This window comes from Xiphias gladius, chromosome 4 (assembly GCF_016859285.1).
Source record: "Xiphias gladius isolate SHS-SW01 ecotype Sanya breed wild chromosome 4, ASM1685928v1, whole genome shotgun sequence".
NCBI lineage: Eukaryota > Metazoa > Chordata > Actinopteri > Istiophoriformes > Xiphiidae > Xiphias > Xiphias gladius.
In genome coordinates this window covers 21,154,210-21,167,294 of record NC_053403.1, presented here as the reverse complement: position 1 = coordinate 21,167,294, position 13,085 = coordinate 21,154,210, and the positions used below count along the sequence as shown (strand labels likewise).

At 36.8% G+C, this 13,085-nt stretch overlaps 1 protein-coding gene across 2 annotated transcripts in view; it reads left to right on the top strand.

Moving 5' to 3' along the window:
• The first annotated feature begins 9,470 nt into the window (after positions 1–9,470).
• The window catches only part of tnfrsf21 (tumor necrosis factor receptor superfamily, member 21), a 60,517-nt gene continuing 56,902 nt past the window's right edge, over positions 9,471–13,085 (top strand). For both annotated transcript variants that reach the window (XM_040125295.1, XM_040125296.1), the window contains exon 1: positions 9,471–9,848. In XM_040125295.1, the coding sequence (XP_039981229.1) occupies positions 9,822–9,848 (27 nt within the window). In that variant the 5' untranslated portion in view covers positions 9,471–9,821. The remainder of the gene's footprint in view (positions 9,849–13,085) is intronic.

The window sequence follows — 13,085 nt, the reverse complement described above, 5'->3', positions numbered from 1 at the left end:
CTTGCACCTAACTGTCTTGTGATTGTCTGGAGAAACAAAGACAAATCAGCTGAAAATACAAGGAGCTGGTCCTAGTTTGAAGCCTTCTTACAGACAAATATCTACAAAGGACAGTAACTGGATTTATTAAAAAATCTATACTTATAAATGTATGGTTTATCAGAACATATTGGCTTCACTGTGTAATCCAGAGCCACCTGGTGGGTAAAATGTGAAACTGCAAACAAGCTTTTATGTCAGCTCATATATCAGCCTGCATTTTATGTTGTGTTTAACAGTTTACAGTAGACGTCAGAGCTGTGTCTACATGTAGTCTACAGAACTTTAGACTGTGGTCAGCAAAAGAAACTCCTTACTGTTCCATAGGTCACATTGAGAAGCTGACTTGCAATACTAACTATTTTAAATGAGCAATCTATTTTAAATTATAAGAATGAAAAGCAAAGCAACGCAATTAAAATTGATTTCAAGTTAGCTCAGTTGTTTCAACCAAGCAAACATTCAATGGTAATAGGAGAAATTAAAAGTTTTGGCAACACTTTACTTTAAGTCCTTCTATTTAGCATTTAAAAGTAGTATATAAACATTTAATAAATGGTTTATAACACATGAAAGTATTGTAAGCTGATATAAGTCTTTATAATGTATTTCTCAACAACTATGACTGCTACTTTGGGCACCCATAAGTGGAGGCTGGTGATTAAACAGAAAATAAATGAGTATAGTTGATGCACAGTTGATATAAAATATGTCTTAATAGGAGGAGCTCTAATTATGGCAAATACTGTACATTATTAAACACTTACAATGTCCTTATATCTGCATACAACTACATTATAATGTGTTATAAACCATTTATTCAATGTCTGTATACAGCTTATAAATTTTAAATAGGGGGACTTAAATTAGTTGACAAAAGTATTCATAATTATTGCAATTTATACCTTTGTGTATACTGTATTTATACTTTTCAAACAGGATGTGCATTCATATAATAACTGTGTTGCTGTTAATTTTTTCATACACATGCTTAATTTCATTCTTATTATTTTGAAGCAGTATTTCATTATTGTAAGAAAATTATCATTAAAAAACAAATTATTATAATGCCCTATGTTCTTAATTAAAATTAATTAAACTCTTTCAAAACAATAGAAGATAAAACAAGGTAGTAGTTTAACCTGCATTTCTCATGCTCCTTACTCAAATACACATCTTGTCACTTATTATTGCCTGACCAAAAAAAACCTTTTGTAGTTCAGAAAGTAGGCCGACACTTTGACAACTGAATAGACAAGACAGTCAGATATGAGAGGAGCTTCACATCTAATAGAAAATGCATTTGTGACCAGTTAGCACAGTGTCCAGTGGAAGCATAATACACTGCTTGACACTGTTTACATACAAATAATCTCTGACTTATAGTTCATATGAGGTCATTTTATCATAGAAAATATCAAAGGCAGGAAACTGCTAAAAGGTATGCAGGCCATGTAGTGAATTATGTGTGTGATGTGTTTATGAGCAGCAAAATTTAGGATGAACTGTCTGATTCTAATATTTGACAAGCAGTGTTTGGTGCCATATTTTCCTTGCAATAACCAAGGTTCTCCAGTAGGGTTCAGGCTAACCTTAGTTGTATTTTCACATATGCGCTTTAACTGTCCTTTCTCAGTTGTTTCGACACACTTGTAGGTCCCTGTAAATTCCCTAATAACTCTGTAAAACAACCTACTGATTGCCTCATAATATAATATAGTTGTCTTTACACAAAAAACATTTTTAATATAAATACTGTTTTTGGTTTTGTTTAATTCAAAATATAATTCATCATGCTCATTAGTACTTACAATGTCTTACTGTATCAGAAATAACAGTAATAATAGAAATAAGAAAATGTAACATTACAGTATTACAGTGAGCATGGGCAGCAAATTTAACCACCATAGACTTTTTCATGGGAACGTGCAGGTGCTAATAGTAAAATGAATAATGGCTGAATTCCATTTAGCTGTATTGTGCATGCTGGCTCACTGTCACACTGTCATGGCTCACTGGGACACTAATGAGAGCCATCGTTAATGTTATTAGTAAAAGTTGTGGTTTTCCTACAGTGACAAGTCACAAATGTCTGTTTCTTTGAAAAAGACTATTAGTTTTGACAGTTAAAATTTCACTGTATACCAGGGTTCATTACATTAGGAATAATAAGCTTTCCGTGTGGCAGCTGTAAATGAAGTGTTTTTGTGCATGTTGACAAGAATCTGCTCAAGGTGTACATTTCAAAAACCAAGCTACCTCTTTAAGGAGAGAAACCTGTGCCACCCATTGACTCACTATAACAGGTAACTTTGTCTCTGTCATTGACCACTTGGCAGATGGAAAATCATAATGTAGAGTTTGATTAAGTTGTAATCTTACAGTAAATTAAGTTGGTGAACACAATGGTGCAGTTGGCTAAATTTTGGAATCTACCACTTGTGGATGTATAAGCGGTAAACAACAAAATATTTACCTTTGAGGTGCATCACTTTGACCATCTGAGAAAAGTAGATTGTTTGAGAGGGAGTCAAGTATTGAAAACATATCTTCAAAACAATTCAGTTCACACACAAACCTCTAAAGGATCCTCCTTTATATGTATCCGGGGTGGCAGCTTTGTATTCAGCTACAACAGATATAAACATTTCTCCATACAAATAATGGACTGCAATGGGAATAGAATGTATTACACAAATGTGTCCAACCACGATACACATGAAAGTGGATGATGGATATCTTAAATATTAATATACTTCGATTATTAAACAATTGGGCTTTTATGGAATATGTAGAGACTTTTAGAGAGTGAGTGAGACAAGTTATTAATATCTACTCAGAAACCTTGTCTGTTTGGCTACTTTTATAAAATTGTCAAAAGACTTACAGCATTAATAAACTCACAGATCTGTATTGAAACAGTTACTATTAATACAGACCGGTATATTTAAAGAGGAAATAAGTAATGTATGGCCACCTACTGGCAACCATCTTTTTTTAAATGCCTGGGACTTGTAATGGATATGAACAAAGAAGTCATATTTTCACAACAGAACTGAGTGATCACTGTGATTACAGCAGTCAACCTACAGAGATGTGCTGTAAAGATTGATATATCACAACAAGAAATACTTCTCAGCTGTTTGCTTTTCTGAATTGACCAAATGTTACTTACATGTACCTTTTAACATCATTACTGATAGAGTTGAAAATGTAAGTTGGATGGGATCATTGATCTAAAACCCCACCAAATCCTATTGCAGATAAAAAATGGTTCAAAAACTTCAGTATGCTACTTATTATACATTTATTTTTAAGGTATATTCAGGCCTAAAGTCTTAAAAGTAAATTAGTCATGGCTCATTTTAATCATTATAGGTTTGGCAGTCTGAAACATAATGCTAACATGTTCATAATGCACTCACCTGCAGGAGTAAATGCCCTTTAATTTGCATTTTAAAGTATCTGTTGCCATGAAAGTAATAGTATACATATCAAAGAAAGATTCTCTTTCCCTCTGTGTTTCTATAAACTGACCATTTCATCCCAATTACACCAGAGTGAAGATAGAGTTGGACCATGCCTAACATAAAGTGGTACCTGACAGAGGCATTTTTCAAAAATTCTCCACCAGACATGTTTTAAGACATATAAAAATACTCAGATTTTAAAAATAATTTGTGCATGATATGTTTTTTCTACAAAAAAAGTTCAGTTTTAGTAGATTACATCTACTCCTTCTCCCTCATTGAATCCAGGATCTGCAAAATATGCAAATATTCTTTATTTCAAATACTTAACTACTGGAGACAAGATGTCCTCTACATCCCTGATAAAAAGTCAGTTTTTACTGTATGTGAAAGTTTAAAGTTTCCACATCACTCTTGTGTAAGTTGAATATTGGACCATGATTGGCTCCAAACTAGTTGTGATGCCACAAAATCATGTATGTATTTCACTGAGATTTGAGGTGAATACGGAGAAATTCTTTCAGCCTCTAGTGTCAAACTCTGCACATACATCATTCTGCACAGTAAAGCACAAACATCCAAGTGAAGTGAAAACATAAAAAAACACATTTTTAAGGGGAGAGGACTGTAGAGAATTTCAGTGATGTCTAATGGAGGATGCTTGTCAATGTACGTAATAATCAGTGGAAAGCACCATTGATAAGAGTACTCCATTGATTTAGCATTGTTGGACTCAAAATGGAAAATTTTAAAAAAAAAGATAAAAATGCAGCAGTAACAGAGGTATTGTCTTTTTTTCCCAAGCATGCTTCTTCCTTGTCTAAACCAGGTGCCTACATTACCTACAATGCAACTCGACTGCTAACAGTGTTTTGCTAGTGGCAGTTAATGTAGCCTTGAGCCTCTAGCCTCAAGCAGAGATTAGGAGTGGGCTACGGAGTAAGATGACTTCTCTCTAACTCCGCACCCCCAGATTTTTGGAATTTCAAACTTGAAGTCTTCAGACCCAGCCAATATTGCCTCGAGTGATATTGTTTAGTGCAGTATATCAGACTTCCACGGCGCCCTCTGGAGACACAGAAGGCTTTATGCAACTTTTTTTCATATATGCAGTAGTACCAACCTGGACAAGACCTGTAAACATACTCTGATGTGTTAAATTGGTTTAGTTAGTCTAAATGATAATTCTGGTTTATTACAACTTATTTTCATAGCTTTGGCCATCATTTCTTTCATGATGATAACATGCTCACAAAAGTAACGCTGTAGCCTGGAAAAACATAACAAATATCACAACAGCAAGAAAAGCAACTGGTCAAATTATCAGACAGGTTGGGCTGTCAAACTGAAAGAAATGTTGGTAAATATAACTCATAACACAGGAAAACTGTTCATGCACAACCATGGTAAATATGATAGGTCAACTTTTAGGTAACACTTAACTGCTCACCTTTTATTTATCTTGAAAAAATAAGTTTGCGGTACCTGTGTTTTTTTTTTTTTTTAAACAGGTCATGTTCCTTGCTCCATTTTACTTCTTTTTAACAATGACACCAAAACTATGAGAAAAATAATAGACCCTATTTGTAAGAAAACAGAATTATCCTTTAAAAGGAATTGCAACAGCAGTAATTAAAATGTCTGCTCAGTTGCATGTTTTTGTGACGTGTGGGCTGCTTTTTGTGGGTTTTGATAGTCGATGGTTCAGTTTGTTAGTTTATTTATTGTTCGTCAGTTGAATTTTAGTTTTGTGTGTGTGTGTGTGTGTGTGTGTGTGTGTGTGTGTGTGTGTGTGTGTGTGTAACACCAATGAAACCATCGGAGTATATGTGATTAACGAGGCAGTCATAAAAAGACAGCAGTGTGCACCAACATGCGTGGTGCACACTCTTCCTTTCTCGTTAAGTCTTGCTCAATTTTTCACATTTATACACACTCTCTCAAAAACACAGATCAATCCTCTTTCTCCCATTGTAGCCTGTTTTTACACAAGTTCTACATCGGGCAACTTCACAGAATAACTGCAGTCTGATGATATGCATGGCCCTGTATCTACTGTTTGGCCTACTGAACATCGGCTCTGCTCTGCAGCATGAGTGTGCTCCAGTGGTGGTCAGGACATACCTTATGCCTTATGCACTGTGTCTTTAGCATCCTGCTCTCTGGTGTCACTCTTTCTGTGTCTTTCTCTTAGAATTTCTTAGTCCTACCATTTTATACTGAGGTCTAATATTTAAAAGAATTGCCTTATTTCTTATCTTTTCATGGATTTTCACTCCCCGATGAAAATACCACTAGTCCAGTAGAAACCTGAACCAATTACAAGTGACTGTGATTGTATCATGGATCATTGCTTCATACTGCAAACACCTCAGATGCCATTTGTGTTGACCTTTTCCGTCAAGTCCTCATAGCTGCATGTCAAAATAGGTCCAATTAACTGCTCCGAAAACTACTTATATGAGCATTTTTTTGTTCTCTAAGCTGCATGGCTGTGGTTTGGTTAAGTTTAGGCAAGTAAAACAATTTTTTCTCAAATGGATAGTTCAACATTTTGGGAAATACTATTGTCTCAGCATAAAGACTTGAAACAGGGGGAAACAGCTAACTGGACTCTATTCATATGTAGACAAATACCTACCTACCTCTAAAGTTCACTAATTAACTCAATATATGTTGGTTTCCTGGAGTCTTGTTTTCACAGTGAGGATGCCAGGCAATCTCACCATATGATAGGAAGTCAGTATGAGTCAGTACCCCCGATTTTTGGTTTTTGGAGAAATTTAATGGATAGAGGAACAAGATACACTGTGTTAATAAGTAAGATTTAGAGGTGCTGATGGGGGGGTTATTTTTTATCTCTGGACAGAGCGAGGCTAGCTGTTTCCCCAGTCAACATGCTAAGCTAACTTAACTGGCTGTAACTTCATATTTAATGAACAGACATGAGAGTAGTATCAATCTTTTCATCTGACTCTTGTTTAGAAAGCAAATAAGTATATTTCCCAGTGTTAAACCATTGCTTTATTTTGAATGGAAACGGTGTCTTCGAAAGAAACCCATCTTGATTGTCTGTCAAAGACTGTCTCTGATGTTAATATCAGACAGTTTGTAAATCCAACAATCCACTCCAACCTCCTTTGCAAGACTTTTTGCACTATCGTTAGAATATCATGTTTCTTCTGCCTTTATCACTCAGAAACTATAGCCATTTTTTAACTTAGCTGCATGAGGTTGCTTGCTGGGAAAGCATTAGCAAACGTTCTTTTTAAAGATGCTATATGTAAGTTTTTGATATCGCTAAATATCCAATGTTAGCATTAACAGCTTACCATTTACTTACCAGTCTAGAAAAAACTTTGCAAGTTCAGAATCAAACCATATTCCTTTACTCGCCAAAAGCTGTCTCCAGCAGTGGAAAGCAACACCAGTGTTAAATCCTGTTTCACTTCTAATTCTAACAATGCTTTTCTTCTACTGAAGTTAGCATGCTAATCAGCTAGCCCTGGCCCATCACACCTCATAATACCACTTTGCAATAGTGAGTCACTGTAGCGCCCACTCTGTCCTCACTCCAATATAAGAGGATCAAGAAATAGCGCTGCCCAGAGGGTGTATTCAAATCTCTTGTTTTTTGTAAATGGAATGATGGCTGAAGCTCTTGGTAAGTAAATAGCTGTTAATGCTAACTTTAGCTTTGTAGTGATAGCTAACACTCACAAATAGGACCCTTAAGCATTTGAAAGAACAACCAGTGCTGTCATTTTTCTGGTGAGGACGGTGTTGAGGACAGTGTTTTTCTGGTGAGGATGGCCCCCGACCAGCTGGGGGCCGTCTGCCCCCAGCTCGTCGGGGCAGACAGCCGCCCACATGAGGTTCTGTTCAAGGTTTCTACCCGTTAAAATGGAGTTTTTCCTTGCCGCTGTCGCCAAGTGCTTGCTCATGGGGGAATGCTGGGTCTCTGTAAATATAACTATAAGGAGTACAGTCTAGACCTGCTCTGCATGAAAAGTGCCCTGAGATAACCTCTCTTATTATTTGGCGCTATATAAATTAAATTGAATTGAATTGAAATCATCTCAAAACATTTTGGGCCTATTAGGGATTTTTGTTTCTCGCCCCCTTTAGTTTAAGACAAAAATACAGCCTCATGTAGGTTTGAGCTAAAATGAATAGTGTAATCCAAAATCCTATTTTTTTTTGACTACAGTACCACAGATGACATTAAAGTAGGTCAAAGGGCAGCCCACTGCATCTTTTTGTATATAAAAATCCTTCCTATTGATAACAATGACCTCCTTTCCACATCAGAGGCAAATAACGTTGGCAGGCTGTTTGTATACCTGAAATTTAGAGCACAGATCAAAAAGGCTGTTATAGTATTCATACGTTGAGCCCCATTACTAAAAACAGCAAAATACAAAATAATGGTAATCCTGTTTGTTGGGGAAACCGAATGACAGTCTGGCATAATGGAATGACTACGCTCTGGGCAAAGGCTGTGCTAGAAGCCAGGCTATGTCAAAGTTCCAGGTAGTGTCATGGGGTACACACAAGCCCAGACAGCCATTACAGCCCTGTTACCTGCATTTAAAGGGACAATCCAATGGAAATTGGAAGGCTTCTTTCATTGCTGCAAAGGAAATGCACTATTTATAACACTGGACATTATTTTTTCTTGTTACTTATGGATCTTCCTCCAATGTGAAGAAGAACAATGTTGGGTCAAAAAGTCCCTAATAATACTCTAATTCCAGTTCTGTATGGAAGTACCTTGCTATTGTTTTCTCATTGATTTTTTGGTATCCAGCACCTATCCCAATGAGCTTTCATGGATGTGAACATAACTAATCTATGACTATGACTGTTCCAACTTTACTTACAGATCAGAACATAGGGCTTTTATGGAATAATCCCTGATTTTATGAAATAAGACATGGCAGAAGATGCTATATTGTAGTTAAGGACACTGCAAAATCCTGCGTATCAGCATACTGGTAACGGCCTCAATATAGAACTCCCTATCCTATCTATCTATGTTACTGCCCTAAAAAGCATTACATCATATTATGTTCTTCACTGACTCTCAACCAACAAAAACTAGCCACTTGTTACTTAATAATATACAGTACATAGTTGTTAACTTTAATTCAGTCAGAGGTCAAAGCACAGTAATGCTGTAAAGTTTTAAGGTATCATTTGGTGGGAAAGAATGAACCATTATGTTACAATTGTTGTTGTATCACAGCCCTGTCACAGTGATACTTTTATAAATGCGTCATATAAAACAAAAATTATAATCTGTCAGTACCAATTGCCATATTTGCAGAAAACAGTCACATTTTTGTTAAACAGGTTTAAAAAAGAAAACATTTAAGAATTCTGGAATTGTCTTTTTAGAACTTTGACTTACTGAATTATTTTTGAGGACGTCTAGTTTATTTCTGAGCCTCAAATGTAATCATCATGGCAAAGGTCTCAAATATAAACAGGATGATGACATGGAAAACACAAACTTGATTGATGAGGGAAAAAATGAATTTAAACAATATTACCATAAGGCAGTAACATAAAATGTGAAAGATTTAAGGGGTCTGAATACTTTCTGAAAGCATTGTAAATACAGTCTGATTTTTATTTACACAAGTTAAAATGAAACAAAAGGCATGAAATAAGGCATGCTTGGAGACAAAAACAAATTCTTGTTCATTACCTCTATGTACATTGTGTTATTAGCAAGATATACTAATAAACATTATTTTGAAATGATGACATGATTCAGAAGCCTGCTATAGAAAATTACACATCACTTCCATGCCATTCATGGGTCTCAACCTGGGTCCCCCAAAACTTACAGACCGGGTTCTACACACGTGCATTGTTCTTCCAGGCTGCGATTGGGTGAGACGCGTCGCTAACTCCCGTCTCTCTTTTTTTACGTCACCGCGGCGGTGTCTGTGGTGCCCTGTAGAACAGACAGAGACCCGCAATGCACACGATCCTGGATGGGGCGAGGTGTCGATCCAAGTGTGGCCCTCGTCCATTATAGCTATGGGAATTACCAAAGCTTCCTTTCTGAACCAAGCTCTCATCCCGTACTATCTGAAATCGGTCCACCTGGAGACACAGACTATAAAACACTGCAGTTGAGACTGACGCTGCATCAGAGCCTGGCTCAGCTTATCTCCTCCGGTAAGATGAGGAGGAGAATGATGACGATGAGAAACATTTAGAGATGAGAGGTCTTTTTTAGCAGACAACTTTGGCAAGGACGTCTGCTTGATCCTCATCATCTGCGTTTTCTAAAAGACGATGCCCGCCATGTGTGTGTCCACAGTGGTGAGTACATTAGGCTACATTTCATAAACCTCCGTGCTTATTTTCTTTTTTTTGGTAAGGATTCCTCCAGCAGGTTTTCCCTTTAAAGGGCCAGTGCCTGTTTTTTCGTCCCAGACTGAACTTCAAATCAACTATCTAAAATGTTTCCAAGTTTGACTGTTAAATAAAGTCATTTTTTCCTTAAGATTTAACATATCATCAGTGTGTAATTCATTCCATTGTGGGTGAACAACACAAAAGATTCTCCAGTGGAAGGATGGAAAAAGAAATGGGACTCAGCAGTCTATTGTTTACCACGTTACACTTTGTCGGCCAAACAACTGGAAATGTCAGTAAATGGAGTTTTATCTATAGACTCGCAACAAAGACATGGTTTGATTTTACAAGTAAAAAAAGAGAAATGAAATAATTTAATAAAATACAATAAAAATACATTGGTTTATTTAGCAAAATTAAAAATGAAGTAGTCTTCAAAAATGTGCCCTTTTTTAATGGAAAAGGAACATTTTATTATTATTGTCATACCTTAAGTGTCAAGGATAGATGGATGGATGGAAGTTTTCATGCCAGTAATCATGATATCAGACTGGTGCCCTTTTGTTATGACATTGATATGTTGATTATAGTTGTGTCAGTATTTGCTGGAGCTCAAGGTTTCACCATCCTCATCGCATCAGATGAGGCTCACGCACAAAGCCTTTCCCTTTGTCTCTTCACAAAGCAGGAAGGCTGCAGTTGAGCTGAGGTGATTTTGACTTTTGTAAACAGACAGTGAAGTCTGTCTGTTATGTCAAATGAGATTTGTCAGTATTATGTAGAAAAATCTGATTCACTGTAGACTGTAGACTATTTTTATGGAATCAGAGGTTTGAGTTGGGTTTAACACAGAATAATTAAACAGAATTATGGAAAAAAAAATGGACATCTTCAAAGTTTCTGTTTTTATTCATTATCTTTTTGAGTGAAGAAATTAATGCAAATTCATCTTCAAAATGTTGCTTTTTTAACAAGGCTTTTTCTCAGGATAGGGGTGCAGAAAGCTTATTTATGAGGGGATTAATTTAACTGTAGGAAAAGCACAGGCGTAAATAATAAAATGAATGATGGGTGAATTCCATTTATAATGGAGCCATTGTTAAGGTTATTAGTCACACCTGTGCTTTTCCCAATATGACAAGTCAAAATATATGCTATGAAAAAAGGCATACTAGTGTGAGTGAAGTAGTGAAGACTACTTTAAATTTAAGCATGTACTTGTAAGCTTGCACTAATGTTAGAAGAATTAACTTCCATCTTTAGTTATCCTGCTTGGTTCTCAGCTGTCTTGTGGCAAAGCTCCAAAAACCACTTACTACTAACTACTCTATTTCTCTATGTGCTTAATACATTTCAAATAACACAAAACATCCTGACATGTGAAATACAACTATCACTTTACAAATATACAGTAAAGGGCATCTTTCCTAACCATGAACCCAAGCCTACAGAAACCAATGTTTGCATGTTTTATTGTCACAAAGGATGAGCTCAGTCCTTTCTGGTGCTCTGCTTCAGTCAGTAGCAGTAAGCTCAAGCATCTACACAAATAATCATTGCTGGCTATTGTCAGTGATAAATTCAGGGCGAGTGAACCCAAACAGTCTCTTTCTGTGAGCTGAAATGAGCTGCGACTGCAGTGCGGGAAGACACAAGGACACACAGCAACAGGTGCTGCTGTAGGCCTGGCATGTGGGTGAACGTGTGTGTATGTGTGTGTTTGGGGAAGTGAATAAATGAATGTAGGATTGCAGGTGTGCATTTTTGGAAGTGTTTGTCTGCCAGTGTGTGCATGTCATTGCATGTGTGTGTATGTTCGTGGTGGGTCCTACTTTAATTGGATAGTAATTACAGCTTAATGTCTTCTGCTACACACACAAAAACAAACATCCCACCCACACCAAAATGCACACGCCTCATTATGTAACACGCATGTTCCAACACACACACACACACACACACACACACACACACACACTCACTCACTCACTCACTCACTCACTCACTCACTCACTCACTCACTCACTCACTCACTCACTCACTTGTACTTCCATCTTTGTCAGGACACTCATTGACATTATGCCTTCCCTAGCCCCCTACCCTGACTTCAACCATCACAAGTAAATGCCTAACCCTAACCCTTACCCCTACATTAATCCAAACCTAATACTAACCTTAACCCTAAAACCAAGTTTAAACCCTCAAACAGCCCTTTAAAGTTGTGAGGACTGGCCAAAATGTCCTCATTTTCCAAAAATGTCCTCAGTCCCAAAGCCTCAAAAGTAAAACAAGTGCACCCACACACTCATGCACACACCATCTGAAACAGTAACCTGATTTTTTTCTGTAATAACTCACCACATGTAGTTAATTAAGTCATTCCTTAAAACCTGCAACATTTCTAAAAGAATTACAATATTGAGCCATCTGAAACTCCCGTTAGACCTCAGTTGACGTCCTGCTCTGTGGTTCAGTTTGTTGCTGAGCCACAGAGCAGGAGTCTTGTCACATGATGTGACTGTGATTACTTTGTGGAGCAGTGCTGCGATGCCTTTAAATCATAAACCTGGCAGCCAAACAGATCTTCCCTGACGTTGACAAGCTGTATGTGGTGGCATGCAGTCTTACCATGTGCACCTGAACTGCTTATTTTAAGATGTTAAGAAATGTAAAAACACTCAAAGTTGCTTCTGCCCATTACCCATATCAAGTATCAGGTTGGTGGGTTCATTTGCCCTTTGTGTGGTAGTCATGGGGCTTAAGGAGTTTATGCTCCAGGCCAAAATTTTAGACATTGGTTAAAAGTGCTGAATATAGTGCTATAAAATCAATTACTATATTAATTTTGAGATATGTATATAAACTTTAAAATAAAAAAATATATGATTCAGCAGTTTGACAGCAGCATGCACAAGAGCATTTACCAATAAACCACTTCCGGTAACCTCTTTTAAAAAGTTAAAGAGAAAACTTTATGTGAATAAGCAGCACTAGCTTTGTAAGAGTTAGGGTTTTTATGGGAAATGTGGTTTTATTTTGCAGAAACACAACAACACAAACATTACCCAAGCAGTAACCATCCTGGCTGGATGTAAAAGCATAAAAAACTACCTTAAAGGCATACTCTGGCTATTTAGTATTAAATTTACATAAAGTTTGGGGACTGGAAAAGACAGATCAAAAAAAGGATGTTCAAAATCA